At 34.1% G+C, this 12,225-nt stretch overlaps 1 protein-coding gene across 1 annotated transcript in view; it reads right to left on the bottom strand.

Moving 5' to 3' along the window:
- BHD (folliculin) overlaps positions 1-11,837 on the bottom strand; it is a 47,966-nt gene extending 36,129 nt beyond the window's left edge. Inside the window, exons 1-3 of the mRNA XM_089105947.1 lie at positions 11,758-11,837; positions 10,164-10,383; positions 6,027-6,176 (exon numbers count right to left, since the gene is read on the bottom strand). Coding sequence (XP_088962073.1) covers positions 6,027-6,176; positions 10,164-10,355 — 342 coding nt within the window. The 5' untranslated portion in view covers positions 10,356-10,383; positions 11,758-11,837. The remainder of the gene's footprint in view (positions 1-6,026; positions 6,177-10,163; positions 10,384-11,757) is intronic.
- Positions 11,838-12,225: the final 388 nt, after the last annotated feature.

Genomic DNA, 12,225 nt, shown 5'->3' with positions numbered 1-12,225 from the left:
TAGTTAATAATTAAGAATTTTTTGTTGTTTTTTTTTCATTATTATTTATTTGTTATTGGGGCTAAGGTAGCGGAAACGGGCAAGATTGTCATTGATGAATTAGTTTTTTTGCCGCTTGCCAAAATGAGTGATTTGTTTTTCCAGAAATGTTTCATTTTCCATTTTTCTGTGTTTCTTGTGGTTTACATCAGCTTTTTTTGCAGTTTCGATGAAGTTCATTCGGGTGTGTGCATTTCTCACGGCTCTTCGCTTTGCTCCAAGATGTGACCACATTCCCCAGAGAGATTTGGGTAAGTTTTGAGTTCCTTTTCTTCATCCCCGAGGCCAACACTACCTTGCCAGTAGCTCAAAGAAGTTAGAACAGTTAGAAAAGTCGTTTTAAATTTGGAAAAAAATTTTGATAGAGTAATTAGTAATGAAAATGATTGTTCGATTTTTAGTGAAATTGAATTTCCTCGAAGTAAATATATTCAGTTAATGAGTATGCCCCAGCTCCGAATCTCAGCTCAGTATAGTTCAGCTGAACTGCCAAGGATTATGTTTGTCACTGACAGACATAATGACCAAGTGCCGACAAACACGACCTTACATTCTTGGACTGTGTGAAACATTCCTGTCGAGGCAGACTGACATCCTGGTAGATATCCCTGGGTATACATCGAATTTCTTACATAGAAAAGAGTCAGCACGAGGAGAATTGGCAATCTACACGAAGAGCGAATACCCAGTCTATGTTAATGGCCAATTGACTCGAAATGTAGAAGGTATTTTTGTGTCACTTTTTCTTGATATGTCATTTCCTTCACAACGGAAGTTATTCGTTGGAAAAATGTACCGATCACCGTCAGGTTCTGTTTCTTCGTCTATGGAATATTTATTGGAAACACTCCAAATGCTTGAAAAACAGAAACATGATGTGGTCATCATGGGTGATTTCAACATCAACCTAGCCTATCCCCAAACTAATACCGCTAATGAACTTCTCACTCTTATGTCTGGATCTAGTCTTTACCCGTCGACAACTATCCCAACGAGAGTAACTGAGAGTACTCATTCACTAATAGACAATATTTTCTCTACGCTACGTCCACTCTCGGCTTCAGTAATCATCAGTGACACGTCGGACCACTTCCCCTTATGTACCGTTTTCGAAACATCAAAGGCAACAAGGTCATTTTCAAAAACTAGAGATAATATTCCGGTTTTAGATCTGAGTGAAGAAAACTTACGGTTACTTAACGAGGAATTAGAAAAAAATGACCTGCGATAGCGTTATGGAGAAGGAAGATCTGAATGAAGGATTTGAAATTTTTTACACTACATTTACAGCACTATATGAGGCATGTTTCTTTAAAGAAAAAAATAAAAAAAAACGCACCAATTTGCCCGTGGGTTACAGAAAGTTTACTCAGGTGTATCAATACACCTCATTCGCTCGATACATCGATCGAAAGATTACCCAAAGAGTAATCTTAGGGCGAAGTATCGTAATCTACCAAGTGTATATAGCCTGCGGACCAATGAAATTTATAAGAAATGCTTACGGTCAGTTCTCAGAAAAGCTAAAAGGGATTACTTTAATCAAAGGCTAGCCGAAAGTGGGAAGGATGGAAGGAAAGTGTGGAAGACAGTTAATTCAGTGTTACGACCGAATAATCAACGGCCTGAACTACCATCCAGAATTACGGTTGATGGGGAAACCTTTACTGAACCAGCACAAGTTGCAAAAGCTCTTTGTACCTTCTTCGCCAAAATTGGAGAAAAAACGGCTAACACGGTGCTACCCCCCAGAAAGTCCTACAAGGACTTTTTGGGCCCAGCTTGTTTCAAGTCGATGGCATTCATTCCTGCAACTTCGACAGACCTTTCAATGATTGTCAAAGGTTTGAGGGGAGCATTTGCCTCTGGTTTGGACCGCGTCCATACTAAAGTGTTGAAAGCAGTATTGCCGTCCGTACTACATCCTTTAACACATTTGGTAAACCTCTCCTTAGAGACGGGCGTATTTCCATCACTCCTCAAGAAGGCAAGAATAGTCCCCTCCACAAAGGTGGCCCTCAGGAGGACCCGTCCAAATTTCGACCCATATCTATTCTTTCGGTATTTTCCAAAGTATTTGAAAACCCTATGAAGTACCAACTTTACTCTTTTTCTGGAAGCTAAGGGATTTCTTAACCAACGACAATTTGAATTCAGACCCGGACATTCGACGGAAGATGCTTTGGCATCACTGAGCCTATTCATTAATAAATCACTTGACCTGGGACTTGTGCCAGCTGCTATTTTGCTTAACATAAAATAAAAGTTTGACAGTATGGATCATGGGATTCTATTAGGTAAACTAGAGCACATTGGAGTTAGAGGAGAGGCTATACGATGGTTCCGGTTTAAACCTTAGTAGCCGACGTGTTTATATAGGAGAAAATCCGCTGAATGACACCATTGTCAACTTCGGTGTGCCGCAAGGCTCAATTTTAGGCTCAATGTTATTCCTGGTTTATGTGAATCACCTAAGTCACGTTCTGAACCCTAACTCCAGGACTTCACGGTGCTGTAAATTATGTTGCGACCAAGAAATTTCGAGCAACGATAACGAATCGGATGAACTTGTAGCGTTCGCAGATAACACTACAATGGCCTCCTGTGACATCGACATGTCAGCGCTCCAGAGTAAACTTGAGGTCATCTTAGAAGAAACTTACATTTGGATGGACGCCAATCGATTCGTAACAAACGTTGACAAATCTTGAGTTCTCTTCTTCTCAAGGATTGGAACTCTTCGCCCAGAAGTATTGGGGATAACGACTTCGCGAGGAATGATCAGACGACCAAAAACTGGATATGCCAGGTACCTAGGCGTACTCCTTGACGAAAACTTATCCTTCGTACATCACATCCACGCTGTGGAGCTGAAGCTCTCCCGTAATCTTGGGGTTATCAGGAAACTGAAACACACATTCTCTCAAAAAACCCTTCGTTTACTTTATAATGGACTTATCAAGCCTCATCTGCAGTATTGTGCGTCAATTTGGCAGTCAACATTTACCTCCCACCTGAAAAGGCTTAATTCAATCCACAAACGGGTCCTGAAAATAATCGGAAATATTGACAATTTTCTTTCCCGTGAAACACTTTATCATTTATCATACTTAGTTATAGCTTTAAAATTTTTTCGAATTACTTCCTTCAGCATTCCAGACTCTATTCGAGTTGGTACCGGAACAACATCCTAGGAACACGAGATCTGCCTTAAACCTTTTGGTAAGACGATCACATACAGTACGATTGGATTTTGCCTCGGTTATGGCGAGGGCGAAAGTGTGGAACGTACTTCCACAAGAGCTGAGATGTAAAGACCCTTGGGTCTTTTAAAAATAACTTGAAAAAAAATCGTATTGAATTTCAAATAGTAGAGTTAATTAATAATTGACATTTTTTTTTGTTTTGTTTTAAAAATTATTATCATTATTATATCGGTTTATTTTTGTTTTTTATTCATTTATTATTATTTTGTAAAGTTAAGGTGGCTATGCTTTCGGGGAGGAAGGGTGGAATTTCTTTCCGCCCTTATTATTGAAAACGATGACCTAGGCAAAAAGCAGGTAGTCTAAGAATTAATTGAAATCAAACTTAAGATGATTAATGATATTTTCATAAATAGCGACCTAGGGGAATGTACACTAAATGCTCTTTGCACAAATTTAATTAAGAATGATATTATAAAATATTTAAAAAAAACAATAGACATTAACATAGAACAGATCACAAAAAGACTTTGAGGTTAGCTGCCAAAAACAGTGGATTAGCAATAAGAACATTTTTTTAAATTATTTTTCTTTCATCTCGTTGAATAGCCTGGTTTTACGTTACTTTTTATCAGTCCTGGTTGAACTTTGCTGAAGTAAGGATGCTAGGACTGCTTTGAAAATTTTTTACTTTTTGGTTTTAGTGGTCGCATGTTGTTGTGAGTCTTTTTTATTCAATATATTTTTGTCTTGCTGAGGACAGCCCTTGGACATAGGGCCAAAATATTCATTCAAATTATTTCCACTGTCTTGCAAAAAGATTTCCCTATTGTTCTTTGTACTTTTGTTGTTTGTGGAATTTCTTAGATAATGAATTGTATGGATGAGGGATGTGGTTGTGTTGAAGAGTAAGGCGAGAGTCGTAAAGCGTGATTAGGAGGAATCTTTTTTCTTTTAAGGGACTCAACGTGCGTTTTTTCCATAGAGAAGTTTATTTATGTTAATTTATTTCTATTTGTTTTAATAGAACCGGATTGAACTGAAATTGAATTGTTAAAGATTACGTGTTTATTCAACGCTAATAGCATTATTATAACTTTAGGTTGCTCAATTATTTGCATTATTGTTTATGCAATAACTCTTTTATGGTAATCTACAGAATTTATCCAGTGTTCTAAGGAAGGTTATTAAACGTTGACGTTTACACTTTACCATATTAAACTTTAACAACGTCTTACAACATCACGTCATTAAATGATTACATTACGGATAAATTTTTCTTAAACTTTCTTTGTAATTCGGATTTTACAGTATTTTTGTATGTTCTTTCGTTTTATTGTTACCTACTTGTGTAAAATAGAAAGGCAAGGAAATTGCAAAGTAACACCACTGACCCCCATCCTCTATCAAATAATCAGCAACACCAACATAACATAGTGATTCCAAACTAGTGACTCCAAACAAGCTTATATTTCCTGCGGATTATATGGATATTCCGTTGTTCATTTGTTTTAATGTTTATATATAAAGTGTATTCCCCCCCCCTACAAAAAAAATGCCCGGATGTCGTTTAAAATAGTTTTTTGGGGGGTATTTAGTTTTCTAAGATCCTTTCATGAATCAAAAAGTGTTTCTAACATTTGAAAGTACGTTCTATTTATTGGAGATAAAATTATGATGAAAAGAGGAACTCTGTGCTCAAATAGAGAAGAAAATGGAGCAATAGCATTGAGCTGAAAAAAAACAAAAAAAAACAAAAACAAATGACAACCCTGGCCTTATCTAATTTCTCCCCTTTCAGTTATTACAGTCACAACCCTAACTTTTGCTCATTCTTTGGCCAAAATTTAGATGAATAAAGAGAAAGAATTAATTTGTAAGGATGTTTCCTTTATTTATGATAAAAATGATAAAAAGGGAACTTTGTGCTAAATAGAGAAAAAATGGAGCAACAGCATTAAGCAGAAAAAAACAGAAAAAAGAAATGACAACCCTGGCCTTAGGCCTATCTAATTTCTCCCCTTTCAGGTAATATAGCCACAACCCCAACTCTTTATCATTTTTTGGCCAAAAGTTAGATAAATAAAGAGAGAGAATTAATTTGAAAGGATGTTTCCTCTATTCACGATAAAAATAATGAAAAGAGGAACTTGGTGCTAAACAGAGAAAAAAAACGAAGAAATTACATTCATTTGAAAAAAAACAGAAAAAAGAAATGACAACCCTGGCCATATCTAATTTCTCCCCTTTCAGTTATTATAGTCACAACCCTAACTTTTGCTCATTTTTGGCTAAATTTTAAATCAATAAAGAGAGAGAATTAGTTTGAAAGGATGCTTCCTTCATCCACGATAAAAATTATGGGAACTTTGTGATAAATAGAGAAGAAAATGGAGCAATAGCGTTAAGCTAAAAAACAAAACAGAAAAAAGAAAATGACAACCCTGGCCTTATATAATTTCTCCCCAGTTATTGTAGTCACAACCCTAACTTTTGCTCATTTTTTGGCCAAAATTTAGATAAATAAAGAGGAAGAATTAATTTGAAAGGATATTTCCTTCATTCACAATAAAAATGAGGAAAAGAAGAACTTTGTGCTAAATAGAGAAGAAAATGGAGCAATAACATTCAGCTAGAAAAAAAACGGAAAAAACAAAATAGCAACCCTGGCCTACCCTAGTTTTTCCCCTTTTGGTTATTATAGTCATAACCCTAGCTTTTGCTCATTTTTTTACCCAAAACTTAGATACATAAAGAAAGTGAAGTGATTTTACAGCTTACATCATTGCTAAGGCATCTAATACTGAGTTCCTTTGTTTGTTTTTGGCCAATTCCAAAAGGTAATTGTGCAGAGAAGTAAACACCACCATCCTGAGCTCTTGCCTTTGAAGACAGCCAGTCTTCTTTCCCTTTTAGTTTGGGTAGACATGCCTGAAAGAACAAAGATAAGATCATAAAAATTCATAATAGGATTGTCATATGTAAATCTTACAATTTTCGTAAAATTTAAATAAGGACTCATCACATCAGTGTTTCCACAAGAAAAACATTGCAATATAGAAATTATAAAAATAACAGGAAAAAAACATCACCAAAACCATTTTTCACTAGACTGTGGACAAGATTACATTGAGGTAATTTCAATTTCCTATGTGCAGAATGTGTATGGTTGGCAACATTGGTGTTTTACTGTTTTATGCTCTTTTAAGGTCTATCTAGTATTCTAAAGCCTATCTAGGGTGGATTTTGTTGATAAAGCAAAGTTGGATGAAGATTGCTCCAAATAGTGTTCTTTGGTGTTTATACCATTGTATGGTCTTTGGATGTCAACAATTTTTTTTTCTGGCATACTTTTATGGCCTTGTGTGTTTTGGCTTTCACTAGCTTGACAAGCAATGAGTTCTATAACTACTTCACTAGCATTTTTTCTACAAAATCTTATCAAAAAAATCAGATTCTCAAGACAATCCAGCTAATGTTAGGACTGGCTGGTTAAGAATAAGAGAAATAATCTTTTGTATCAAAATTTCTTGTTTACTAAAATATAGGAAAATTGCCTTACTAATTAGATAGTTACCAGTTATATAGGCGTTTTGCCTAGTGTATAGTGCTAGTGCTATACTGCTGGTACTAGTGCTGGCACTGCTAGTGCTAGTTAGTGTATAGTGCTATGCACCTACTTTTAGGTTTCAAATGAAAGCAATTTATGGTTGTACCAGGGCAGGCTTAAAATGACAGCTTTTTTTAAATGCAGCGATTTATGGTTAGGAATTATGTTTCTAAAAGAGTAGGCCTCAAACGACAGCTTTTTTAAGTGCAGCGATTTATGGTTTAAATTTATGGTTGTCCAAGGGCAGGCTTCTAATGACAGCTTTTTCTTAGTGCAGTGACTTATGGTTTAGATTAATGTTTGTACAAGAGTAGGCTTCAAACGACAGCTTTTTTTAAGTGCAGCGATTTATGGTTTGGATTTATGTTTGTACAAGAGTAGGCTTCAAACGACATCTTTTTTTAAGTGCAGCAATTTATGGTTTGGATTTATGTTTGCACAAGAGTAGGCAAGAGTAGGCACAGAGCAGTGAAGATATTAAAAGTAGAATAGCCAAGGTTCAGGGTGCTTTTCCACAGTTAAAAAAAAGTTTGGAAGTATAGTAAGATAAGTCTGCAAACCAAGATTAGAATATTAGAAACTACAGTGATGACAGTGGTCAAATATGGCTCTGAAGCATGGGAGCAGATGAAGATTTGTTAGACGTTTTTCAGAGAAGTTGCTTAAGGATTGTTCTGGGTACCCGGCTGACTGACTGTATTTCAAACAATAGGCTGTACAAAAAATGTGGTTCAATACTGCTCTCTATGGCTATAATGAAAGAAAGTTTGAGGTGGCATGTTGTGCAGATGAACCTGACGGATTGCCAAAGATTATTCTTTTTGGCCAACCGTCTAGGGCTAAACAGAAAGCATGTCGTCCTCGTCTGGGGTGGGAGGACGTCATAAAGAAATATTTAAAGGAAATAGGAACTTAGTAGGAGGATGTAAAAAGGGAGGCTTTCAATAGATTAGGATGGAGGAGTGTGCGTAGCTGTGTTGGCCTCATGTAACTTGGTACTGAGGTGAATTGTTAGTAGTAGTATTATTAGTAGTATAAGCATTAAGATACATCAAAGGGAAAGGTTGTTATGTCAAGGAACAACCCAGAATTTTGATTTTTTACCACCCAGACTGCTTGTTTAGTACCCTCCCTTCTTTAGTAACAGACCTATATGCACCTATGCTACAACTGCTGTTTTGCAGTTCTAGCCAGGAGCTGGAACTTTAAAATGCCTGCCAAGCTCAGGCTCTACCATCAAAGCTAACTGATATGTGTTGAGTTTTCTAGTTAAAGTATTTAATATATGTTTCTTTATTTATTATGTTACTCAAGGCTGTATCCAGGGGTGTTAGGGGGTTTGCCCCCCCTCCCCCCCAAAAAAAAACAATGTTTGTCTGACTCGTAAAAACGTAACAAAATGGGAACAAACAAATTTTGTATGCGTTTGTTGAGGTTTTTTGTGTAACCCCCCCCCCAAAAAAAAAAAAAATATTGAGAAAAACCCCCTCCAAAAAAAAAATCCTGGGTATAGCTTTGATGATAGTTATGTCTTTTTTTTTATCATATGTCTGTTTAAAAGACTGATATCTCTTGACATCAAAGACAACAACAAAGACAACATCAACAGACAGCAACAACAATCCTGACAACAAAGACTGGAAACTCACAAGAAAGGGTACTTAAAAGCAGCTTTGTTCATCAGTGCGTATTGATGTGAAGTCATCCCTAGAAAGGGGTTATTTCATCAAAGCCATTTGACAATTCCTTTAAGGAAGGTTCAACAAATGCACAAAACCAAGCAATTAGCCTTGGACTTAAATTCCTAATCAAATTTCATTAATTACATTAAATTAATTACAATTAATTAACAAAATAAATCAATTACATTAAAAAAATTATATTAAATTAATTAATTACAAGTCCTAACTAAGTTAGGACTTACAGCAAATTGGGCACCAATGATGTGTCTGACACAGACACATGGCACAGTGAAATATATTATAAATAAAATATATATTAACTTTGTCACTATCTTCATAGGAGCAACAACAATTTATTACCTAATTGTTATTAAACTAACAATAATTGTGTAATTATTTATTTTTCTGTCTACCTAATTAGCATACTACCATTTACATGATGTAAAGAATGATCTAGATAGGTCACCAACTTTGGGAAAATTGCCTTAATGTTGGAAAAAATCATTTTCACATGAATGACCACACAAATACCCAGATATCAAATACCCTTTTTGGTTTTATTTTACATAGTGAACAAATAAAACGAAAGTCGTTTTGCAAAAGAGAGTAAAAAATTGTTTAATTTTTGTTTTTTAATAATTGTAGCCTATATATGTATTTTTATTTATTTATCTGTGAATTTTTACTTGAAAATTATTTCAGAAAATTGGCAATTATGGCCTTAATTGTAGTAAAATATTTTTCATAAGACTGATATCACAAATACCTAAATGTCAAATATCCTAATGGCTTTACTTTCCATAGTAAATAAGATAAAATTAAAGTTATTTTGCAAAAAAAGATCAAATTTAATAGTAATTGTTTATATGTATTTTTTTTCTTTATTCATCTGTATTTTTTACAGAAAATTATTATATTAGTATATATTATCATATTATATTAGTATATAGGGCTTTGTTTCTGGATAAGACATTTTTCAAATGAATGACCCCACAAATACACAGATGTCAAATACTCCAATGGTTTTACTTTCTCCAAAAATGAAACCAGATTTGTTTTTTGAAATATAAAAAAAAATGTTTTTCTTTTCACCAAGTAGAGCTAGTTTCCTTGGTATTGCTTGTATATGTGATGATTAACAAGACAAATAAAAAATTACTTTTTTCCTCCTTCCAAGAATAAATTTATTTTAATCCTACCATTTTATTAAAGACTAATAAGTATAAACTGTCTTAAGCTTACATTGACAGGGTAGCAAAATAACTATTCAAGCCCATGTGCAAAAAGGTTTTGTGAGTGGGGAAGGAACATAGACAAAATTTACCCAAATTCAAAATTGAGTGACAACTATAGAGAAACAAAAAAAAGCAAATATTTGGGGGTGGAGGAGAGCCCTTTTGAGCACCAAGCTATAGGATAAGCTTTGGAAAATACCACTAAAATTTAACTGACCATTTGGTTTTGAAAAGAAATTTACAGGAAATCTAAAAAAATTCACAAATTTTGTAACAGTCAATTTTTTTTCCTGTTACTCTTTGTGGTAGTTTTTGACTAAGGACTTTCTTTCTTACTCTTTAATTTTTTAGTCTAAGGACTAAGAAAATATATGAATAATGGATTTATTACCTTACATGGATACTTAGGAGCCTTTGAATCAAAAAACTGGCTTGACAGTAATTCTCTGTTCTGAGCTTGATGGCTCAAATGGTCTTTATAGGTTATGGCTTCATGTTCTTCAGTTCTTTGTGTGCACCAAATAATTGCAGGACCATGAGCATCACAAAAGTGACATAATGCAACAAAATCTGTATCCACCATATGAGGCAGTTGCTTAAAAATTTGATCCCTGGAATTACTGCTCACTTAGCTTAAACTCTAGGATGGGGACTTTTTTTTAACTTGGTCTACCAAAATTGTTAGAAAATTCTTTTTTAAAATTTTTTCTACATGTTGGACCAAAAGATCTAAAGAGTAACCTAACCTTATTCAAAAATTTTATTCAATAAAATGATCATTTAAAATCATCAGAATAATGCTAAAAGTAAAAATAAACAATCAAACACCCATATGCACAGGGAAAGAATCCCCTTATCATTAAATTTGTCTGAAAAACCCCCTCCAAAAAAGAGGCTAAAAATACCCTATCTTCACTTTTTGAACCTACCCAGGAAAACTTAGCTTAATTTTAACTTGGTCTACCAAAATTGTTTGAAAATTTATTTAAAAATGTATTCTACATTTTTGACCAAAAGGTCTAAAGAGTAACCTAACCTTAGGTTACTCTTTAGCATGATTTTGATGATTTTAAATGATCATTTTATTAATTAAAATTTTTGACTAAGGTTAAGTTACTCTTTAGACCTTTTTGTCAAACATGTGGAATAAATTTTAAAAAAGAATTTTCAAACAATTTTGGTAGACCAAGTTCAAAAAAAGTCCCCATTGTTGTTTTTACTTCTAGCATGATTTTGATGATTTTAAATGATCATTTTATTAATTAAAATTTTTACTAAGGTTAGGTTATACTTTGGACCTTTTGGTCAAAAATGTGGAATAAATTAAAATAAAAAATTCAAACAATTTTGGTAGACCAAAAATAGCAAATTTCTGTAGGCCTAAATAGCCTAAAGAGCAATAGCCAGCCATTAGGAGAGACAACAAATCTTTAAATTAGCCAACCAGTATTATATGCCTAGGAGCCCCACTGGAAATAAGGAAACATGTAAAAAAAAAACAAGGTAAAATTTGCAGTGGGCCTTATAATTTAGCTAAGATGAAAGTGAAAACATCATTTGAAGCCTTTTTTATGCTCTTTCATAATTCAATAATTGCTTATGGGGCTAATTGCACCTTGGACCCTTAAAGAGGCCCCAAAAGTATTTCATTTTTGTAACAACACAAAGAAGTTATCAACACTAGTTAAATTATTGAAAAGTGGTTAAAAACATTTCACAGGTAAGCCCACTAGAAATTTACCCAAAAATAATAACTTAATGTATTTGTATATTTAGGCTGTAGTTCTCATTTATAAGGGTACAAAACATAATATCAGTTTATATGCAAGTAACTTTTATCAGTTCACTAATAGGCTGCCTACAACTTACAGAAAAAAAAACAGCTTAGTCTAGGCTTAGCCTTCTACCAATAATAGAACAGGTTAACCATAATATCACCAGGCAAATAGGAAGGATTCCCTCCTAATTAGGTCAAAGAAAACTACCATTATAAAATTTCAGAGAAAAATCCTTAAGTACAATACTAGTGATTTTCACTGAAAGCAAACTCGCATGCCTGTAATTTAAAACTTTTGCGTTTATTGGGCTGTACCGCTATAAAAATATTCTTTCAGTCAAATCTAGTAAAAATGGCCCAAATTACAAATTGTTATCCTGCAACATAACTAGCCTGAAATTTAAAGGATGCAAAAGAAATTGCAACCCTTATGCTGCTAGATAGAAAATCTCTATATAGAAACTATGAAATACTTATTCTAAAAACTAATTGGAAATCCTCATTATTTGTACATTGGTTCATTTATGTGAAAGTCAGCCGAAAACAAAGTTGAAAAAGAATAAGTTGGAAATTTAAACATGAATATAAGCCTGCTAAAATAGAAGAAGAAGACCGCTAGTTCTATTATTTCTTCAGCTAATCCGTTTTGACTAATCCGTTTAACATTCTAACAACT

This window comes from Artemia sp. Qi Xiang Cuo, chromosome 20 (genome assembly GCF_049724085.1).
Source record: "Artemia sp. Qi Xiang Cuo chromosome 20, ASM4972408v1, whole genome shotgun sequence".
Taxonomy (NCBI): Eukaryota; Metazoa; Arthropoda; class Branchiopoda; order Anostraca; family Artemiidae; genus Artemia; species Artemia sp. Qi Xiang Cuo.
Note: the sequence above shows the minus strand (reverse complement) of the source record. Positions and strands in the feature narration are given on the sequence as shown.